This window comes from Lutjanus erythropterus, chromosome 15, assembly GCF_056507025.1.
Source record: "Lutjanus erythropterus isolate fLutEry1 chromosome 15, fLutEry1.hap2, whole genome shotgun sequence".
In the NCBI taxonomy this organism is placed as follows: Eukaryota; Metazoa; Chordata; class Actinopteri; order Lutjaniformes; family Lutjanidae; genus Lutjanus; species Lutjanus erythropterus.
The window spans coordinates 17,265,083-17,287,527 of NC_139331.1; the positions used below are offsets into that span (position 1 = coordinate 17,265,083).

Below are 22,445 nucleotides of genomic sequence, written 5' to 3' on the forward strand. Positions count from 1 at the left end.
CATTTTTCATAGAGCTTTTAAATCTGCAGCCCATACACTCTTAGAAATAAGGGTTCCGAAAGGGTTCTTCCTGAAGGGCTAAGGTTCTACGCAGAACCATTTGCTTTTGAAGTAAGTTTGTCAAGGGTTCTTTGAAAGACCAAGGGTTCCACTGAGAACAGTTTTCATCAAAATAATAGAGAGTTTTTCAAAGGTTGTTAAATTCTTTCATTGAGGGTTTGTCAAGGTTTTTTTTTAATGCCATAATACAAAAGGGTCCTGGGTGGGTTCTAGATAAAACCCTTGGAATATAAAAAGGTTCTTGATAGATAACTCTGTGTGGGTTCTCAGAGATACAAATGGGTTCTCAGCAGAACCTGGGTTCTTAATTATACACCTGGAGTACATAGAGGCTTTTGGTAGAACTCCCTGGGTGGGTTCTTGTTGGCACCCTTAGAAAGGAACCCAGAGAGGATTCTAGTCGGAACATTACACCATAGATGTGGTCTAGACCTTCGCATAAGGGGTTCTGGGTGAAACCTTTCACAGATGGTTCTAATGTATAATCCTTTATGTTGGATTCTAGGAAGAACACTGAAATAGTTGCAAGTGGAACTTTTATAAAAGGCTCTGACAGGAACCAATGAGGGTTCCCCTAGGGGTACGAGCTGAAGAACCGTTTATGATTGCAGTTAGCACCTGTACTTCTCAGAGTGTACCTGCCGTTGTGAGATGATGAAATGGATTAAAATCATGGAAACAACGGCTGATATTTCAACCGGTGACTCCAGTATGACATATCACAACCACATTATCAGGATGCCCTCATTCCTTTTTTCTTAAAAGAAAAAAATAAAAATAGACCGGCACGTCTAAACTCAGCTCCGCGTTTTTATAGCTCGCTGCTGATGTGATCACGAGTCGACGTTTAATGAAAACTTTTGAAAAAGACTTCAGAGTGTTGTACATCAGCCCATAGAGGACACACCTACCCTGTCCCGATCGTCCACCAATCAGTTGGTCCCCGGACCGTAAGACTGCCACTCCACAGACACGGTATGGAGAGACAGAGACAGAGGTGGACGGAGAGAGCTGAGCCGCTCAGTGCGCAGTGACAGAGGAATAAAAAAAGAAAGAGCGGGGCACATAGACAAAGTTTGTGAGACGAGTATCTCTCAGTGCGGTTTTCTCTTTCATTGAACGTCATCCTGGTGCATGGCTTCAAGTTGCACCGAGGAGTAGGCTACAAGTTTCCAATGAACAGATACTTGGAGACGGCTGGCGCAACAAGCATGGGATTATTTTTGTAATGTGGATTGCTATTATTCCCTTGCAAGAAAATAAAGGTGTGCTGCGGAACAATGTGACACGTTATGCGTGTTGGATTCTCGTGTTTCTGGATATCTTGAAAATTATTGGCAACAGTTGAGAAAGGAAGAAGTTATGCGCAAAGGATTGTATGCTCCAACCCCGGGACCAACATGGATTTGCCACAACCCCCTGCCCCTTATTTAGAGAAGTTTTAGTTGTGTTGTTGTACTTGTTGTTTGAGAACAAATCGCCACATTTGGCCTCTTCTTGGATTTTAAAAACGTCGCCTGCCTTTGGATTGGATTTCCAACACAATGAACTTTATTGACAGTTTGACACTATTATTTTTGACGCTGTCAGCTGTCAAGGTGAGTCGCAGAGCGCAAACTGGACCCAAAAACAGAAAGAAAAAACATGAATCGACCTCTATTTGCGAGCCAGTGGTCATTAATGTGTAGCTCGTCCTTGCCTTTGCTCCGACTAGGTCATCGCTCATGTTTAAACAAGCTGAAATGTTTAGTGGCTTTGGGAGATTTAAACAGCCATTACGCAAAGCCGACACTATATAAACCGAGCCCACACACTCGTGGGTGGTGCGCTTTTTGTGTTGCAAATGTGATGATTTTTAGATAATGTTGTGAAGTTTGACGCTGGGTGATTGCAGGCCTGCTCTAAAACCACCTTGGAGATATTATTACGCTTTAAAGGCACAGTGGCTCCGTTCTGAATTAGGACATGTGAGCAGGTTCTTCCTGGCTGGCACTGAGACTCTTCTCATGGCGCTTCAATAAGAAGAAATACGACTTTTAACGCCCATTTCAGAACAAAACAAGGCTTACTTCACAGATTAATGAGGTTGAGTCGAGTTTTAATGGCTGTTTGACAGCCCGCTGACTGTAAATCGTTTTCCATATAATCATTAATCAGGCGCAGTGTGCCCAGAGAGGCTTTGAGCAAAGGTTTCAAGGTGAAAAAAAAAAAAACACACACACAGCATGCCACTTCAATAGGAGGCTGCATTTTCCAGCAACATGATTGGACTCTGAATGATTATTTCTAATAGAAATCAAAGAATGTTTTAGGTTGCAACAACATCTCATGTCTAAGTTAATGGAATATCCCCCGTCTACAGAGTCCAGTTAAGTGTTTATTTAACTAACTGGTTGGTTTAATGACAGCTAAGCCCCCACAATCAACACTGAATAGTATCAGGATGCAAATAATCAGTGAGCCTATCATCACTCGGTTAAGGGGCCGGTGTTCGCAGCTTCACACCCACCCATTAATAATACAGTATATCGTGTTTTGGAGGGTTGGGGTCCCTCAGCCCACAAGACTGGACCCTCTCACCACCAGAAAGGGGTGGAGACTGCGACACCCACACAGACAGACAGACAGACAGACAGACCCCCCTTTTTAAACTTTTCATTAAGGAATGAGAGAAAGTTTCTCTCTGAATACAAGCCGGCGCTGCAGGGTAGGTCTCACGCAATATTTCGAGATATTGCGCGACTTGGGGAGGGAGAGACAGAGTGAGGGAAAGAGATGGCTGTGTGTGTAAAGGCGAAATCCAGTCGCGCGCAGTGTGCGCACGGATGGAAAGCTGCCAAAAGTCCTTTGTGGTCCGACTGGTGTGGTGACAGCTACCCCCTGCGAGGGAAAGGAGCGAGCTGAAATTCTTACCGGTTTTAATGGCAACTGTTATTAATCCGCGTTGCCAAGAGGCGGTGGAGGCGCACATTAAAGATTTGGTAACTGATACAAAACCAACACAGTTAATTCAACAGCTGAAGTTTGGTCACGTAGCTGATGAGGGATTTAGGTCAGCTTGTGTGGCACATTGGACCTTTGGTCAAATATTTGGCCAGATATTGGCACTATTTCACCAAAATGTATTTAAAAATACATATTTCATTACTTATTGTTATTTAGTAGTTTGTCATTTGTATTTTGCTGGGCAGCAAAAAAAATAGTTGTAATAAGTTAATAACAAAATACTTTAGGAACGCGTATTTGTGTGTTTGAAATACTTGAACTACATTATTTAAGATACTACAAGGAAGAACTTTCATATTGTGTTGATTCTGGGGGCCCCTGTATACATATATATGTATATATATGTATACACACGTACACACACAAACACACACACACACACATACACACACACACACACACACACACACACACACACACACATAACTGGCAGAAAAATGTAAAAACAGGCTTGTTTCATCTGATTTCAAGGTGAATTGATGGTGTCAGGCAAGAATAACTAAACTATGTAGAAAAGGCCGATCACAGGTAGTCTTGTTTGCTTGTATAGGTCATACAGAGACATTGGTATTAAATTATTATTTTAAATTATTAATTACTATTCCATAACCAGTTAAAAACATCTTGTAGTAGATTTAAAATATTTTAATATGCACTTTTTTCTCAAATAAGACAAATTTTATCCCCTGGGTTTAACTGTAGAGGAAAACTGTACAACAATTAAAATAATCAGGGTCAAGTTAACCACATGAATTGGTGTTCTGTCTGGTCCAGCTACACGCTCATTGTGAATTACTGTATTTCCTTTAGCAACACTCCCACAGCGTTTTGAACCACTAGCTGCACAGCTAACTAGCTAATAGCAGGTACAGTTAGCTGCAGATATGCTGCTCCCGATTTCTTTGAATTATGAAGTCAACAGCTCAGACCCATATTTACACGACAAAATTACCTAAAATATGATAATATCATTTTGTATATAATGAATTTCCATCTTTTCACTTTACAAATTACTTCTATTTTAATAATTTTCTCATACCATGATTTTGATTTTATTTTTGATACATTTGATGAGCAAGTGTATGTAAATTGTAACAAGACACTTTTTGATGAATATGTGCACATCTCAGGCACGTGACAGGCTATACAACAACTTAATTAAGTAACTTAATTAAATGCTGATATGTAAATAACTACTGGCTGAACTTAAATGTAAAAATTCATGAACATTTTCAGATGTGGTGTAGGATCAGAATCATGCTCTTAAAAACTATAATTATTTTATTTTTTCAGTGCTTATACAAGACGGTATAAACATTTGAGTCTCATTTGCACCCTCTCCAAGATAAGATTTGTAATGTGCTTTTCATTTACTGGCTTCTGGCAGTAGCCAACAGAAATGTCAACATGCAAATACATTTTTTGCGCAACTCTGGATAAGTAAAAGGCATGAGGAGCATTTTTTCTGAGCTCTTGCACAATCTACTGTAACTAACAGCCCTTTTTTTCTCCTTGCAGAGCGCCCACATACCGAAGGAACCAGAACGAGGTCCACATGCCGGTAGGTGTCCCATAGGGCACCGTGGGAATACAGTCTGCACTGGGCTCCCTGGCTGGCACACAGCCAAAAGGGAGAAAAGGCAGGGTTTGAGGTTTACCTTGACATTACAGGGAACTTATCGCCTCCTGGTGGACAACTGTCCAAACTCATCCCCTCAAACTCCCTTTCTTTTAGTAAATGTGTGCAGTTTCACCCCTAAATCTCAACACTTGGACATTTCCAATCTGTACAGCATTCCTTCTTGTTTGAGGTTAAGCTGGGGAAATGTAATGGTGAGCAGACACATTTATAGAATGGAATTTCACCCTCTTGGCCCACAATTTCATTTTGCACAATCCCAGTGTTGCCCAATCTAATTTGGACAATCAAGAAGCTGAACTTCATGATATTGTTCAGGCCCTGTGTATTTGGTTTGGCTTCCCAGAGGGCTGTCAGCCCGGGGTTGTTTTAGGCTCTCAGTGATATTTTGGAGGTGTTGCGTGTCTGTCTGCTAATATATTTCTCAAGAAGAACTCCTGCAAAGACAGAGAGAAGCGAGGGGGCAAGTAGACTGAAGGTAAAAGTGGAGTGACACTCAAGTCCAGCAGTTATCTGATGGGCTCAAGACAGACAGATACAGATTGATTACAGATTGTAATCAAGGATGTCATCATCAGATGGCGTTACATAACACACAATAACCTGTAGAATATGACACGGCCACTTTGGTTCCCAAGGAAAACCTGATCATTTTTGGTTCCAGCTGTGAACCAACTTTTAGGGCTCTGAACCAGTTTATTTTTGGTGGAAATGCTCAGAACAGCTCATAATTAGGTGCCTGAACCAGATTAGTTCAGTTCCACGTTGGTGGAAAAGGCCTGTGAAAGAGTTACAAGTGGGATCTGTAGAAAAGTTATAAAGTGGAACCTTTCATAAAGGTTGGACCCCTTTCTTAGTTCTACCTACAACCCAACATAAAGTGTTATACCGAGACGGTCTGTGAAAGGTTTCACCCAAAAACCTCAGAGAGGAACACTTCTATGGTGTAATGGTTCCACCCGGAACCCTCTCTGGGGGTTTTATCCAGAACTTTTCTACCTTCAGAGGGTGCTAATAAGAATCCAACAAGGGATTTCTGAGGTAAACATTTTTATATTCCAAGGGTTTAGAACCCCTGAGGGGAGTTTTCAGGGATTTCAGCAATCCTTGAAGAACTCTTTCTTTAACAATCCTTGAAGAACTCTTTATTCCAACTCTTGGATAAAAAAGGTTGTTAATGGAGTTCTTATTCTTACAAATAATTACCTTTGACCTTTTATATTCCAAGGATTTTATCCAGAACCCACTAAGAGGGTTCGACTGAGAACCCTTTTATATTATGCTACAAAGAACCCTTGACAATGTCTTGACAAATGAGTTCATCAAGCATTTCAACAATCCTTGAAGAACTCTTCTTCCAAAAAGGGCTCTTTTGATGAAAAGGGTTAGTAATGAAACCCTTAGTCTTACAAAGAAAACCCCTGAGGAACCCATTCCTCACAAAGGGTTCATCAGAAGCAAATGGTTCTGGGTAGAACCTTAGCCCTTCAGAAAGAACCCTTTTGGGACCCTTATTTCTAAGAGCGTAGAGTAGTTGCTCATTCCATTGGGAAAGTGCGTGAGTGTGTTTAAGTAGGTAAATCTCTATTTACTTGTATAAACCAGTGCATCTGAATGGAACAATAGAGAGTAAAACCTGTGTGTGCTTGTATGTGTGTTTCATCCCCTATGAGCCTGCCAGCATTTTTTAAGTCACGTCCCCTTTTAGTTGTGTTATTGTTACAGCACTGTAGTATTTAAGGGTCAGAGGTTTAAACTAGAGGGCTCTGCTGCCGTTTCATAACCCTCTACGTATGCTGTGATTCTTGTCTCCCAGTGATCCCTTTAATGGAGGTGTACAACAAGAGTTTGTGTCAGCCTCGGGAGCTGCTGGTGGAGATACTTCAGGAGTATCCGGAGGAGGTGGAGCACATCTTCATCCCGTCCTGCGTGGTGTTGACGCGCTGCGCTGGTTGCTGCAACGATGAGATGCTGCAGTGCATGCCCACATCCAGCTATAACATTACAATGGAGGTCAGCAGCATTATTTACAACAGCAGTACTTTGTGTTTTGTGCAGTGGGGTGTTTTTGCTTTTTCTTCTAAAATGACCTTTTTTGCACCTTTATTTATCCAGGATATGTCTGCGACCTACATCGACAGTTCAGTACTGTATTTTTGCCCAAATGCCACACCAGAGGGCACATATGCTCCTTTGACTGGCCCAGAGCTCTCCAACTGCCCTTCTGGTTGGCATTATTCCCCCTGTGCCCCTGCTGTTTGCTCAAAGGCTGCTCAAGTGTGACCTTTGGGCAAAAATCAACCCTATACTTGCCCCTTTTTAAATTTTCACTCCTGCCTCGATTCAGTCTGTCCTCTGGAAAAATATACCTTTTTCATGCCAGTTATATTGATATGAAATAGTTGGGTAAACACAGGTGTTACCAGTGATACTAACTAAGACTAGGCACTTACCATTTACATGTAATAAGAATTATGTAATCATATTACAAAAAATAAGTACAGTAATGATCATCAGATTTGTATCATTTTCAAATTCAGAAACTTTTTTCTTGATAACCAATGATCTATTAACTCATAGAACGCATGCATCTACGGGCTTCCTTAAACAAAAAGACCACTATTCAAAAGTGCATTTTATGTGCTTTGAATTTTTTTTTTAAGATGTTTATATGTAAAGAAAGAATTATGTCAAACTCTTTGTCAGTAGGTCCATTTTTTCAGTATATCTGCACATCTGATGTTTTCTCTTCAGTTTGCATGCAGACTGGTTTGAAACCTTTAGATAAGAAACTTAATCATTTCACCTTAAACTTAATACACGTGGATCCTCTGTCTTTGAGTTCTTTGGGTTGTTGATCCTTCTCCCTCTGCATTTGTCTGTCCATGTCATGAATTTTATGTTTCTAACACATACAACTAGATGTTTAGGAATACTGTGGATCATGGTATATTTCATTCAAATCTGTGGCGATTTCTCTGTCTTCTGCTTTTTTACAGATTAAAAGAATAAAACCCCAAAGGCAACAAAATGATATTTTCATGAGTTTTACAGAACACAGCGCATGTGAGTGTAGGTAAGAAACCCTAAACACACACTGCAACACACACCATGTAAATGAAATACTAACGACTATGCATTTGTGTAGCACAGCAGAAGTTGAACGTCATGTAAAATTATTGTTTTCTGACACACTCAACAAATGCATCAGGTAGACTGGCACATTATCTTTGGTTCTGTTATTTCAATGATCTTAAAAAAAAAAAATCTGGGGCCATATTACAGAAACTTCTTAACTTGATTCCTAACTTGATTTGACCTAATTTGAGAATAAAGCCATTACAGATGAAAAGTTCCTAAATCAATGTTTCTATCTTAACTTAAATCGGTATTACACAAGCATCTTAGCTTAAATAAATCTTAAATAAACTGTCCCAACAATAGGATACTTGTTAAACTGTCCTTATTTTTACTTTTCCACCAGTAGTAGCTGCGAACCTACTAGCAAGCTAAAAGCAGCTAATAGTAGTGTTTGCTAACAGGAGCTAATGGTAGTATTTGCTTACAGTAGCTAATTGTAGTTTTTTGCTAACAATAGCTAATGGTATTTGCTGACTTGTTTGATCTGGTGGCTGCTTTTTTTGTTGTTGTTGTTTTTACACAATGGATACCAGACACAGTGGAGACTGTGTCAGCTATCTTAATCCATTCTCTTTTATCTCCAAGTTAGCACTTCCGAAAATCTTAAATAAATTCTCCTAATTGTAGAATAATCAATAAACTGTCCTGATTTTCACTTTCACACCTGTAGTATTAGCTATGGTAGTATTCTCTAATAGTAGACTGTTCATGAAAAGTGGCTTACAGTAGTGCTCGCTAACAGTAGCTAACGGTGGTCTTTGCTCACAGTAGTGCTAAAAGTAGCTAACAGTAGTGTTAACTAAGCAAACCATATGGCTGTCTAATCCGTGTGACAGTTCTTTTATTGTTTCTCACACAATGGATTGTAAATTTACCAAAAAGATCAGTGAATTTCTCTATAGATGTTACCAAAACCTCTAATCATCATCTGTCTTGAAGTTGAGTGCCCATTGTTGATTTTGTTTTGTTTTGTTTTTGTGTATGTTTGCTTGGCTGTATGAAAAAGCCACTGTTGGTTACTAGGAAATGTAGATAAACTAGGTTGGATTGAGTATTTAGGATTACCTAACCTGAGATAAAATAGGATTAAGTGAGATAAGATAAAGTTAAGAAAGGAAGATTCTGTAATGTGGCCCTTAAGCGGGTTTAAGCACACCTGGCAGGCATCAACCATACTGTTTTAGTTGATCTTTATTCCATCACATTGGTCAAGTATAGCAGATGCATTTGTATAAGAAGAACACTACTTAATGCTTTGTTTTATTTAGGGTAATGTAGAAGTAATACCTCTAACTGCACTGGTGTGATAGCTTTAGATATTGATCTCTGAGATAAGTACTGTGTCCTCCTTGTGGCTTCTAGTTACTATAACTTTTTCTGGTTAGTTTTGAGGCTCAATGAGTTCTGATTAATACAGTTTATGGATCAGTTTGTTATTCTGGCTTTTGTTTTGATAGGCAGCCAATATAATATATGAAAGCCTGTTGTAAAGTCAGAGAAGTGTTGTAACTGTAAGTAAGTCTGGATCAAATTAGTGACATATTCATGTGCTGAGTGACATGAAGGAATTGGCAAGGCAAAAGTAAATATTTCATCTTCATATCATCTTGTCCAGATGATCCTGTCGCTCTCCGGGTCAATCATCAACAAATATGTCACCTTTTATCGCTCTTGTTTGAGGCTGCAGGGGTGAGGCGCATCACGTCCTGATGTTTTATCAGATCAGATCATTGTGGCGGCTGAGATTTTAGCTGTATGACATTAATTAGTAAAATATGTCACAGCTGCACAGAGGGGACACATCCTCCCACGTTTACAGGAAAACTAAAAAGCAAGCAAACACTATTATAGGACTATTGGCAGACAACCGAGCCCTGTTGTCACTTTATGCCAATTCTCTGCATTATGTTTGTCTCAGTGAGACTGCACCAGTCAGAGTGTGTACCCCCCTGTCTATAAAGAAATGTCAGTCTGAACTGCTGTCCGTGATGACACAATACTTCACTATAAAACCATTTACATGAACCTATAAACTTTTAGAGCAGCTGCATAAAATTTTACAGGCCCAGTTGCTTTAGCACTGTTAGATTTTTTACTTTTTTATGCTGTTCTGGAAAGGATATAAAGACTTTAAGTGCTATTAACAGATCAAAAATAATTTTGAATGTTAGATGTTTCCAAATAGGCAGAAAAACAAATAATATTTAACATGACATAAAACCAGTGGTGTAAAGTACTCAAGTACATTAATTCCATTAATTTTGAGGCCCTTTATGATACTGACAAGTTTTGTTCAGTAAGATCATCTTCACACATAAAAACCTTTTTTAAAGTGATGTTCGAAGCATAAGTACAATCAGCAAAGGTAAAAATGTAAATTAGGCCATAAGCGAACCTTACGCTTTTTTAAGCCACGTAAATGCTCAGAAATGGGGTGTTTACTGACATTTATCTATTTTATGTCACAGAACAAAACATTAAAATCTCTTAAGCTTGTGTTAATCACAGACCTTACTTCAGGCATCTGACCAAAAACCCATTTAAAAAAAACCTTTGACTCTGAGACAAGGGAACTGAAAGTGCTAATATGCTACTTAATTTCCTGGTTACAGGATTCATTCATACATCTGCAGAAGAGGGAACAATAACAGGGAGGCTGAATGACAAAAACAGTAAAACTGGCCAACAAGTTTCATTTTCCTGTGAAACCCTCCACAGCTGTCAGAAATCGTATATATAATCCTAAGAAAATCCTATATAATGGGATTTTTTATTTATTTGTTTGTTTGTTTTGTTAGGGCGGTTCATTTCAGGAAAATTTTTAGAATTGTACCTTTAAGAATCTACATTTAAGTGCTGCTCTATGTGCAGCAGTAACAATAATTAAATTTAAAAGTCCAGTGTGTAAGATTTAGATCTATAGGGAGAATATGGCAGAAATGGACTAAAATACTCAGTATGTAACACTGAGTACTGTAATACCTCATTAATCTATAATCACCTGAAAATAAGAATCGCGTTTATCAGTCATATAGAATGAGTCGTTTACATCTACTGAGGGCGCGGGTCCTCCTCTACGGAGTGCGCCAAGTTCCCCTATCATGTTCCTACAGCAGCCCAAAACAGAAAAACCAAACACTGGTTCTACATATGGACTTTAGCGTTTAGTGCGAGTTGCACAGCCACTGTATGTTCTCCTACATGCTTGGAAAAAGAGAGTGAGATGAGGTGTTTGCAATCTACAAGCTCATCGCTAGATCCCACCACATCATACATTTATTTAGAACATTTTGTTGTTACAACTGCTGTTACTTTTAATTGAAGTATAATTGAATTCAGTGCTTTTGCTTGTAATCAAGTAGTTTTACAAAGTGGTATTAATACTTTTACTTAAAGCCACTACAACTTTCATACTGTGTTGATTTTAGAGGCTCAAGGCATTAAACTGTATAGAAATAGTCAATTTGCTTATGTAGGTCATATAGAGGCATCAATATCAAACTGAGACTGTTTCTTAACCAGGTAAAACTCCTAGTATGTTTAAGTAAATTATCTGATTTCTGTCACTAAAATAGAAATTATTACAGTAAAGTTATTGTGCCAATGTTTCAAATAGAAACTTGGCGTTGTGTCCGTGACATTCTTGAATGAAACAAAGTTTCCCAACACTTTTGGATAACTGTTGCCAGACAATTTATTGCTCCACATGCTCTTATCGGCAAGAGTTGTCACATGGACAAGAAGTGAAACAAACCTGACAACCTGCCACAGTAGTCGTGCATGTGTGTGTGTGTGTGTTTGTGTGTGTGTGTGTGTGTGTGTGTGTGTGTGTGTGTGTGTGTGTGTGTGTGTGTGTGTGTGCGCGCGCGTGTGTGTATCCATCAGTGAACACTCCCCTTTGTGTGCCTATTACCGTATTTCCCAATAAACGTGGTCCATTTGTTAAGCCAAAGATTTGAAAGTAAAAGCCAGTTTTATCACAGTTTCTGGCAAAGTACAATGACATAACATGATTTGAAAAGATTGATGGGAGCCCACACATGCTGATAATGAGCCTCTGGTCTCTGATGATCTTGATATGTATCTGTTTACCAGGAAACAACAGCATGCTGTGATCTAATGTCATGTTGTTTTGTTCCTGCCTTTCAGGTTAAAGAAAGAAGTGAAAGAACAGAGAGAAAAGTGAGTACAGAATTCTCTCTGTATGGAGATTTGGTTTTTCGGGGGAAACAATGAACTTGAGATTTGATCTTTTTCCTGTTTTGCTCTGAAAACAAACTCACTCTCGTCATCTGCAACTCTCTGCCTTACTTAATTTGTTATTTTCTCACTGCCTTTTCCTCTGTCTCTCCATTTTGTCACATAGACACTCAAAAACACACAAAACACTCATGACATGAGATTAGCATGCAGCTCTCAGGTGATAAACCTGGGGAATACCACCTTAATCCATTCAGGTGAATGAGTGACACTTGATGAGTTCATTGCCCTCTCTGTACCTGTCCTTTACACCTTTCCTCCCATTTCTATCTCATCTTTACATTCCTCTCCTCTCTTCTATACTGTTTACATCCCACTTAACTCCTGTTACTTCTGTTACTGGTTGGTCTGATATCTATAGATAACAGTGGTTTTGAAGACTTGTTAAACTTTTCTGTTTATGGTCCTTGCTTAAGTGTTCTTCCCTTCCCATGCAGCACAAGTCAGTGTGCCAAGGGTCATTAAAACTCTTTAATCTTCCCTCTGCGAACGGTTGTTAATATCTTTCTATTGCAGGGTGGCCGTTGGATGTATTTTGGTTTTTATGTCAGGTCGTTTGTCATATAGATAAAGACTAGTTTTGAGACCTCCTCTTTAACCTTGCCTTAACTGTTTACGAGTGCGGCTTTGGTTGGCGTGCGTCTACAAAGTGATGGTCTTGGGGTCATTCAACTCCTGTTTCTGATCCTTTCATACTTTCATGTTGGTTTTAACGTTGGACGCTGACCTCGCGGCGGTGATGGGACTGTGGAATTCTGTTAGGTTGAGTCATGCTGCTGAGGTTGTGAAACGTATTAACTGTCGATGTCTACAGTGAACTGAACAATTACAGGGAAACATTTGCTACACGTCAGGTTCAACGTGTTCCTTGGATAACCTTATTGAATGGTGTCATATGCGTCATCCAATCCCAGCTGGGTCTGATTTAGCATCTGTGGCCTCAGCGAGTGCATGGACGGTCATGACAGTTGGTAAACACATTCATGGTCTGCAGAGGACCTGACCTCTGACCTTTAATGTAGCTCAACCATTTGGTCAAAAGTTGTTTGCTTTTTGACTAAATATCTGCGAAACTAATGACATTCCCATCAGCCTCTGCTGGACTTTGTGTTCAATGCAAATTTGCAAATGATAGCATGCTAACACACTAAACTAAAATGGTGAACATGCTGATCATAGCTGCAAAACATCTACATGTTAGACATGTATGACATTGTGTGCTGTTAGCATTTAGCTCAATCCACTACTACTGCGTCTAAGTTCAACATTTCAAAAGCATGGTTTTGGTAGACTGCGAAGCAGAGTTCTGCACAGGTACAGTTTTGCAAACCTGCACCTGCAAAGCTGAGTACCAGAACAGATCCGTTGCCCGCAATGTCTTCCAGGTCAAATCCAGACCCACCGAGAACTGTTGATATAAATGCCGCAGCCAAAACCGCACCTGTGATTATACACAGAAACACAGTCATTCACTTGTGTTCTCAGTTGGCACAGCACCTGTGTTCTTGCAACTTTTCATAGCAACAATGTCACTTGCTTGCAGCTATCAAAAGCTCATTTTTTTCTGCACATTTTAAGCAGTAAACACAGTGACAGCATTATTTTCACAGTCAATTTGTTATCCTCCATTGGCTATTTTTCGTTAATGTCATTCATTTTAGCTATCCGCTAGCCTATATCACTGTGACACCAGACAGTGATGTCCAATTACTTGGCCAAATGTGGGACGATGTGTTGTAGGCTTTCGCCATAAAATAAAAATGTTAAAATGTTAAAAATACTGAATAGTCATAAAAAAAACATATTATTGTAATGTTTGGGTTATTATATTTCTTTGCCCGTCCACAGTTTTACACATTTACCATTTACTCATGCCCAAACCTGTAAATTTATATGAATATATTTTTTACCTGTTACACAACCTTTTTGCTGGTTATCCCAGGGTCCCAACTCAGTGCAGGACTCGCATTTTGCAAATGTTAGCAAGCAAACATGTTAAACCAAGATGGTGAACATGCTAAACATAATATCTGAGAAAAATCAATGACATGGTCTGGTCTATGGAGGATTTCCTGTTTGCATCACCAGTTGTTCTCTCTTTTACCCTTGTGTCACTTAACGCCACTCCTGTTGCCTAGCAACCTTGACAGCTGCAGATGTCAGCTAATAACGCAAGCTAGGAATCTAGGGTTGTTCCGACACCAATACCAGTGTCCAAAAATGCCTCCTGTACTACCTCCAGAACCACCTAAAATGCAGAATTGGGCATCAACAAGTAAGCAAGTCTGATCCAATACCTTATAATTTATTAGCCCTGAAACTGGATGCTGCTGGAAAGTAGAAGGGTCCCGTTTCTGGGCTAATAGACCAAATTTAATGGTCAGTGGAGGAGAGAGGAGACAGCTTTACCTAGACATTAAACTGAGTGGTAAAGTTGGCGTCATTGAAGCCAGCCCGTGGCAAACAGAAGGTCTTTGGAGTCAGAAGGTGGAATAATCCCATGGACTGTGAATTTCCCAGCTTTTTAGTGGAGTTAAGGCCAATGCTGCAAACCTGACTGACTAAGTCACTGAAGGACTGACTGACGTATCCAAGGTACTCTGAGTACCTAGTGTATGTTATACAAATCTCTGTTACTGAACCACAGATACAGATGCTGTAATTTCAATCTTTAGTTCCTGGTTTATTTTTTGGAGATCTATGAAAAAAGGGCAACTTTGTTTTTGGTCTTTCATTTGTGACAGTGAATGGTGCTGGACTATTTTCAGGTTCTCGGGTAGAACAAAATCTCTTTGTGTGGATTGATTTTTTTTAATTTTTTTTTTTTTTTTAAGCGCGCTGGTATTGTATCATGTCTTGGAAAAACTGATTCTGATAACTGAATTCAGTTATCAGAATCAGTACTGGGAAAGAAGAAAAATCTATCGGAACATCTTTATAGGAAACCTCTGTAGACCACTGTTTCATTTAACAGTGTAAGAAGTTATACTCAAAGTTTAAAATGGAGACAGAAAATGTTATTTTATTAATTGTGTTGTGCTATTTATTCAAAGAGAAGGTGATGCTTCACCACATTTGATGTATCTTAGGCTGAGAAAAGACCGTGGTCAGGTAAATTAGCTGTTTTTACCCGTTGTTCACTTGCAGGGTCTAGTTGCCAAGGGCAAAACCAACATTTTAAATCCAGTGTTCCCACAGACTGAGACAGCTACTTCCATGACCTGCACAGCAAACCTAATGTACGTTCCAGCAAAGCAAAAGATCTGGGCCCCGTTTCCCAGAGCCTTCGTAGAACTACGTGCATCGTAAGTTGTATTTTAAGGTCTCCCTTAAGGTTGTCCCAACTCTGGGAAACAGCCCGTAACCTTAAGGGAGACCTTAAAATACAACTTACAATGCACGTAGCGCTACGAAGGCTCTGGGAAACGGGGCCCAGAGCAGCACAGTTTGTGCTACTTGGATTTAATAGAAGAAAATATTTTATATCATTCTGATCATGGAAATACAGACACAACCTGCTGCTAACAGGTTGAAAATGTTGGCTTTTCCTTAAGGTTTTCACAGGGAATGCCATATGTGATTGAATCAAGGATTAGAGTACGCAGAGTGCTGACATCACAAATGCTGGGTCTGACTCTATAATGCTGTGCTGTGCACATATAATAATTACTGAACACACTAGCTTTTGCCATGAACTAATCATGCTGAAGTAAAAAGAGTATTTTTTCCATCACATTTTTTCTGCTTTAAAAATATCTGCATTGATGTGCTGTATATACACTCACCATCAGTGTCCACTGAGACATGTCACAACATGGTTTTGCATTTCTATTTGAGTTGCGCAAAAGTTTTCTGTATAGTTGTATATATCTTAGACAGCAACACAGCTTGTATCTGAACACGCACCCTGATATTTAAATCCACCCTGCACCTGTGAAACTCCAGGTGTGTGCCTTACAAGCTTGCTCTCATTGTGCTGTGGTCTGAAACAACTTGAATCAGCCATAAAGAGTTGACCCAGATGCAGTTTTGGTGAAGTCCAAGCTCATTGTCCTTAATCCATCTGGGAAATTTCAGAACAGCCAGCTGAGCCAAACCTCTAACTATTGATAGCTTACAGGCTGCAAAGTCATTGTACTGTTTTATGAGAACAAGAAGAAGATTTTTTTTTTAACCCAAGTTGGACGATATAGTGTGTTTTACATAGAACATTTGATATTCATCATATTCTCAAACTATGTGTGGAAACCACCCACAGTCAGCTACAGTACTGTGGATGTATATTTAAACCTTAAATCAGGATGTATGTCATTGGTTGCTTCTTCATTTAAAAAGTTAATTCAACAGTTTTTTGTGAAAAATTCATGTCCTCCCTCACTGAAAAACATGAGAAATTGTCCATTTTAGACATATTGCATATATCATGTGAACACTACCTGATGCCTTTCTAATAATATGATGATACAAGTTGTCATTTAATCACTAACAATAATCAAATAAAAAATAACCTGTTTTAAATTACTTAAATTTGATTTACAGTAACTGAAAAAGGTCATTATCAATCAGTGTTGTTTTGTAGCAATCACCAGTTTAGGACTTTCTAAACACCTCAGTCTCTCAGGCATCTCTCTGCGTTGTTGTCCTCTTTTTCTTGCAGAAAACCCCGGAAAGGCAAGGGTAAAGGCCAAAAGAGAAAACGAAAGAAAAACCGTGACAAAACAATTCACGATGCGTATGTCAGCTCTGCCTTCTCCACCTACCTGCACCTGAGTGTTGCGCTTCTCATAATTAAGCTCATTTGGGAGGAGCTCATTTGCCCCTTTTAATTTGCTTCTTTTAATTTGCCCAATAGCCGCAGCAATTAGCATGTTGCTTCCGTGTATTGTCCTAACTTTGTCTCGTCAGTCATGTGCTTTGTACTCTAAATATCAGTCCATAAGCTAACATGTTTTGCTAAAGTAGCTTTAGCAAAACTTTACACAATAACTAGGGAAGTACAGCAGACATGCTATCCACATCAGAAATGAACCATAACCCATCTCCACCTGTCAAAATACCCATCTAATCTCCTCCCAACCTCACCAGCTCCCTGTTTGCAAGAATATATATATCTGTCTGTGGATGAGACGGGGTCGATGGTTGGGATGAGATACAGCAGCGTATCATGAAAGACAGTAGAAACTTCAGGTACAAGATGCCCCAAACATCTTGTCAGATAACTCGTTTTATGACTGATAATGGACATGTTTAAAGAAGCTGATATAAACACATCGGCTGTTAGCTGTAACTCGAACCTTCGACTGAAACACATCACAGCTCACCAGCATGGCTTCGCAGACTGCCTCATACTGTCCTGGTATCTGTGTCGGGATCACCAGGATTGTAATCACACGCCTGTGTTCAGTGTTGAGTCTGTGCCGCTTTGCTGTGTCTCGTACCCGTCTCCTTTCCACTCTTTGTTCTTTTCATCTTCACAAACAGGTTTTTGCTGTCCTGTGCATAATGCTGGTACTTTTTATGTAATGTAAAGATATGAGTGATGGCTATCTATTGCCTTTTTTTCTTTTTTTCTTTTTTTTGCTAGGGGGGATTTGTAAACCAGCAAATTGTTTAGCAAGTACTGTTTTGTGTCTTTCCTTGCCTGCTTTAGTCTCTGAAACTAAACAAAAGCACCCATATTTTATTCAAAAATAACAAAGATGATCTCATGTTTTTTCATGCTGTGAAAGAATACATGTCTTTGTGTTCATTTGAAATTTGTATATTGAGATGTCAGCAGAGTATCTGAGCCTTTATGTGTCCATTTTCAAACCACTTTCAGCCTCTGTTCTGAATCTAATGTGTCTCTGTGGGAAATATAGTCTTCAGTTTTCACTCAATAAAATGAAATCTTTCTTAACGGTGCACCAAGCAGACCCTTGAGTCTTCTTTATCAAGAGTTGGCCTTTTGTAAGAGTGAGAGCGAGAAGTGTGCTGTCATTTTTAAAGCCAATATATGTCATTTTGTGTTGCATGAACTGAACCAGGGCTTTGCTCACTGCATGTCTAACAGTCATAAGGCATTTGTGAGCGATCCAATCAACTAAGGAGGGTTTGGGGGTGTGAGCGAGGGTAATTTTACTGCTTGAGTGTCTGCTGGCTCTGTGGGAAACTGTGTGCAATACTACCCAACTGTCACATGCAGAACAACTTGTCGTGCGGCCTTGGCTTGGAAGAGCAAACTGGAGAATACGAAAGGGTTGACCTGAGGGTGTCCTTTCTTATGGGTGGTAATTGTACACTGTGATAATCTGCCTCTCTCCCTCTTCCTCCCCACCTCTGTCTGTCTCTGTCTGTCCAGTGTTTGTGAGCCTTGTTGTGATCACTGCTCAGAGAGGAGAAAGCGTTTGTTCGTGCAGGATCCTGCAACCTGCCGGTGCTCCTGCAAACACACAGATGAATACTGTAAAGAACGCCTGCTAGAGCTCAACGAGAGGACCTGCAAGTAAGTGCTGTCAGTTAAGAGAGCCAAAGTGGGATTATCACTTCAAAGTTATGTTGCATAAGTAAGAAAAACTCATTCTGTTTGAAAAAGTGCAAAATACTAAAAAATCAGCCTGGGGGTGACCTGGTGGCCTAGGCTTTTGTTCAGATGTTGTGTTCTCTGCACAGACACATTCATTATTTTAAAAAGAGACACACACACAAGCACAAGCACACTCAAAGCCGATAGCAATGTTTTCACAGTGCGCATTTGTTATTTTTCAGCGCATTCACGACGCACAGACATAGAAAAGTCTCACCTTTTCAGATGCACCAAATGTGCCACGGGTCATGTGGCCTGAATTAACCAATCAGCTACACAGAACTTAATTTTTTTTCGTTACAATGTGGTAAAAGGGTCAAACTGAGGTTGGATGAGTGTCTAATTATACTCCTTCAGAGATACCTGTCAAGGTCTTACTATTTTTGACAGAAAAGTTTGAGAGAAAGAACAATGCGTGGAGACATATCAGATCAGAACATTTGGTGAGCATGACGATACGTAATTGGTACATTACTAGTCTCTATTTTAGCACTACCAATGGGTCACATGACTTTTTTGTATTTTGCATTTGTGTGATAGACAATTGCTTGAAGTGACAGACACAAAGAAACAATTACCTGACTCTGCTGTTTCCCTTAGCACTATGAAGGTTTATAGCATCATTAAATAGCCTAATTGTTTTGTTTTTTTATGACCTGCAACTTTGCTGTGTTTACTGAGTCATAATACTTTCATCAGCGTTACATTCACCGTGAACTTAATATTGGTGCATTTAGCAGCTAAAGAGCCAGATTTCCCTTAGGAGATGGTGGAGACCAAAACAGAGCTAAAAAGGAGAGTGAATAGTGGTCTTAAATTTGTCAGTTTGTCATTTGAGACAAAGACGACTCCAAATAAATGCTAAATGCTATTTTCTGCAACATTCCCTATTCTTATAAATGTTTTGTTTTATTCTTGTTTAGATGTGACAAGCCAAGAAGATGAGAGAGGTGGGAGCACCAGATGTACGAGATGAAGGAATATTCTAAAAATATTTCACAGCACAGCACTTTGACCTTTGAACCGTAAGCTCTTCTTTTCTGTGGAAAGCATTCCCCTTGGACTGACTGAGAAAGAACAAAGAGAGACAGAACTGAAGTTTCCTCCCACTGTATATCTGTGCGTGTATATACACCATGATAAAAGAAAAAAAGAGTACAGATTTGTTATGCTGCTACAGAAACAAATAACTAAACCCGTCCTTTGACAAAAAGCAAATAGCCGCCATGTGGTTTTGCATTTCTAACAGGCTTGTGATGCAGGTGTAGTCTTGTTGTCAATTCATTGTATGCAATTACTTCACTGGATATGAGTCTACTGTGGTTGTGTGTCAATCATAAACTGCAAAACCTCTCAATCTGAGATATATTTAACTGCTAAAATAGCGGGTGAGGCTGAAGAGGAACATGGGAGCGCTCTCATTTCAGAAATGATGGATGGATTTTCATCGGTCAATGTCTACTTTTTGCTTTTGGACTACAACAGCAGGACTACCGGGACAGCTGATGGAAATCTCAAATCTGTCTCGACGTGATCTTGCGCCCTTTTTCCCATGAGGACATTGCAGGACTGACGTGGACTTAACACAATGTCACTTATTGTGATCAGCTTGCAGGAGAAGAGACTCCGGAGTGCCATATACTTTTAAAGGGATACTGGTTATCAATATAGCATCTAATGTTTTGCTATGCCCGACATGAAAACCACTGAAAACATCCTATACTGTAGTTTGATTCCATTTGAAAAACTGTGCCTCACGAAATGTACTGAGAAATCTTTCGAGTGCTTTTTAAATTATTTTTGTTTCCTTTTTTCAGGAGAGGGGATTGTCAAAGTAGTTTTGTTATTAGTTGTTGAACTCAATACAGAATCCATTGATTACATATCTTCTTCTTTGAACTTGTACATACTTAATATGCCTTTATGCCATAGTCCATTCTAGATAATTTATAATGTTATAGAGTATTTTTCAGTATTCAGTCTTCTACCCATATTTAATTTGGTCTATTTATATATGCAGTGTTATGTACCTGTAGCTGTCCTATCTCCCCCCTTGTGTAAGGTCACTGATGGCTACTCTCAGCATGGAAACTCTGTGCTTTAAGACGCAAAATCAAAAAAACAAAACAAAAAAAAAAAGAATCAAAAATGATTTATTAACATTCCCTAAATGGATCATTTGTACTGGTGTGCTGATAACATCTCCTCTGGATTTTTCAAAGCCTCGTATCTAAGGGTGTAGGTGCTGTGTAGAAGTTTTAACGTGTGTATCTGTGTGTTTGTGTACTTGTGTGTGTATGAGTGTGTGTTCATGTTGCCACACATCAGTGTGTAGGTGTTAGTAAGTTGTATTTAAGTATTTAAGTAAGTAGCGGACCTGTGTTTGTCCGTCCTGCAAGATGCAAATACAAATAAACTACTGCTAGCAGCTCAGCGAACACTACCACGACACCACCACCATTTTAAATCTGGATAACAGTCTGCCATCAGTCTTAGAGCCCTCATTATTAGTTTTCTTTGTCTTGTCTTCACTATTAACATGTTTTCTGTGTCTATGTAAAACAGTAAAGCATATTTATTTTCAAATTATATTGTTTTTATATAAAATAAGGAAAAGGTTGCTGTGTTGTGAATACTGTGTTTTCAAGAGATGTCAGTAGGCAACATGAGTTTTCCATGTTTTTGTGCAGCAAGCTGATGCTCACACATCTATAAGTAAGAGAATCCCCTGCCGAAATAAGAAATTCCTGCACGCTTTTCATGACAGACAGACAGATATTCAGCCTTACGAATAAAATGGCACTTTGAAGCAGTGTGCAATAATTTCATCTGTTAAATCTAACTGTCACACCCAACTCGTCAAATACGGCTGCATGGTCATACGCTACAAACTGACACTTAACATACGTAACGTAATGTAACTAAAATCAGCAACATGTAAAATATGGACAGAACTTCATTTAAATGTTAAAGAAAATAACTATCAACAGAACGTGACTGAGTTTATGCAACAGATACCTACTGAAGTTAGCATACTAACCAGCTAACCCCTTGTAGTTTCGGGTGAGAGATGTATTGAGCTGTGATTTTGCTGTTTTCACAAGCTCTCTTAGCTTTTAGTCTGATAAATAAACAAAACACACAAATGTCAAGAAAGGAAGTATTTTTACACCCCTTGCCTGTAATAAAACTTCTGAATACAGCCTTCTCTCTTTAGAGAGAAGATGAGCTTGTCTTCAAACTCGACAGAAACAAAGTGAAACTCGGCTCCCCGCTGACAGTCTGATGCTCAGCCTATGTCTCGCTCCTGCCTGCTTCACGTCTCTCTTGTCCTCGCCTGCCGTCTTCATTGCTCCAGTTAGACTTGTAAATTACCTCAGGACAGTGTTCCCTGTCATCGAGCTGGCCTCGCGGAGGCTGTGTTCAGTCCCGTTCTGGCTGTGTTCACTGCTTCTATTGCCCACGGTGTAAACATAAACACACCATCAGTGATCTGAGCTGCAGGTCCGGCCAGGCTTGAGTCATAGTAGAGCCTCAGCCTCTTGCGACAGCTAATGGCCCTTTTCCATACTCAGATCTGACCTCACTCGACTTGGTTTGACTTGACCCATCCACCCAGCATGGCAGGGGTTTGCATTTCCATTACAACAGGGCTACCTGCTTAAAGGTGTGTCTTTTACCTGAAGACGAGCTTGAGGCAGCTTGAGTCAAGTGGCTGTGTAGAGGTGGATAAACTATTCATACACGTCTCTTCACAATAAAAGTCCCCTGTTC

The 22,445-nt window shown here is 39.6% G+C and overlaps 1 protein-coding gene across 2 annotated transcripts; it reads left to right on the forward strand.

Moving 5' to 3' along the window:
• Window positions 1-975: 975 nt before the first annotated feature.
• Window positions 976-21,480, forward strand: vegfab (vascular endothelial growth factor Ab). Of its 2 annotated transcripts, XM_084736899.1 has the most exons (8): window positions 976-1,658; window positions 4,585-4,627; window positions 6,522-6,718; window positions 7,705-7,781; window positions 11,996-12,028; window positions 16,764-16,838; window positions 18,447-18,590; window positions 19,595-21,480. In XM_084736899.1, exons 1-8 carry the CDS (start codon window positions 1,605-1,607, stop codon window positions 19,614-19,616), a joined length of 645 nt encoding a protein of 214 aa, XP_084593025.1. In that variant the 5' UTR covers window positions 976-1,604; the 3' UTR covers window positions 19,617-21,480. The 2 variants fall into 2 exon arrangements, with proteins under 2 accessions (XP_084593025.1, XP_084593026.1); XM_084736900.1 differs by lacking the exon at window positions 16,764-16,838 and having other exon boundaries at window positions 977-1,658.
• The last annotated feature ends 965 nt before the right edge of the window (window positions 21,481-22,445 follow it).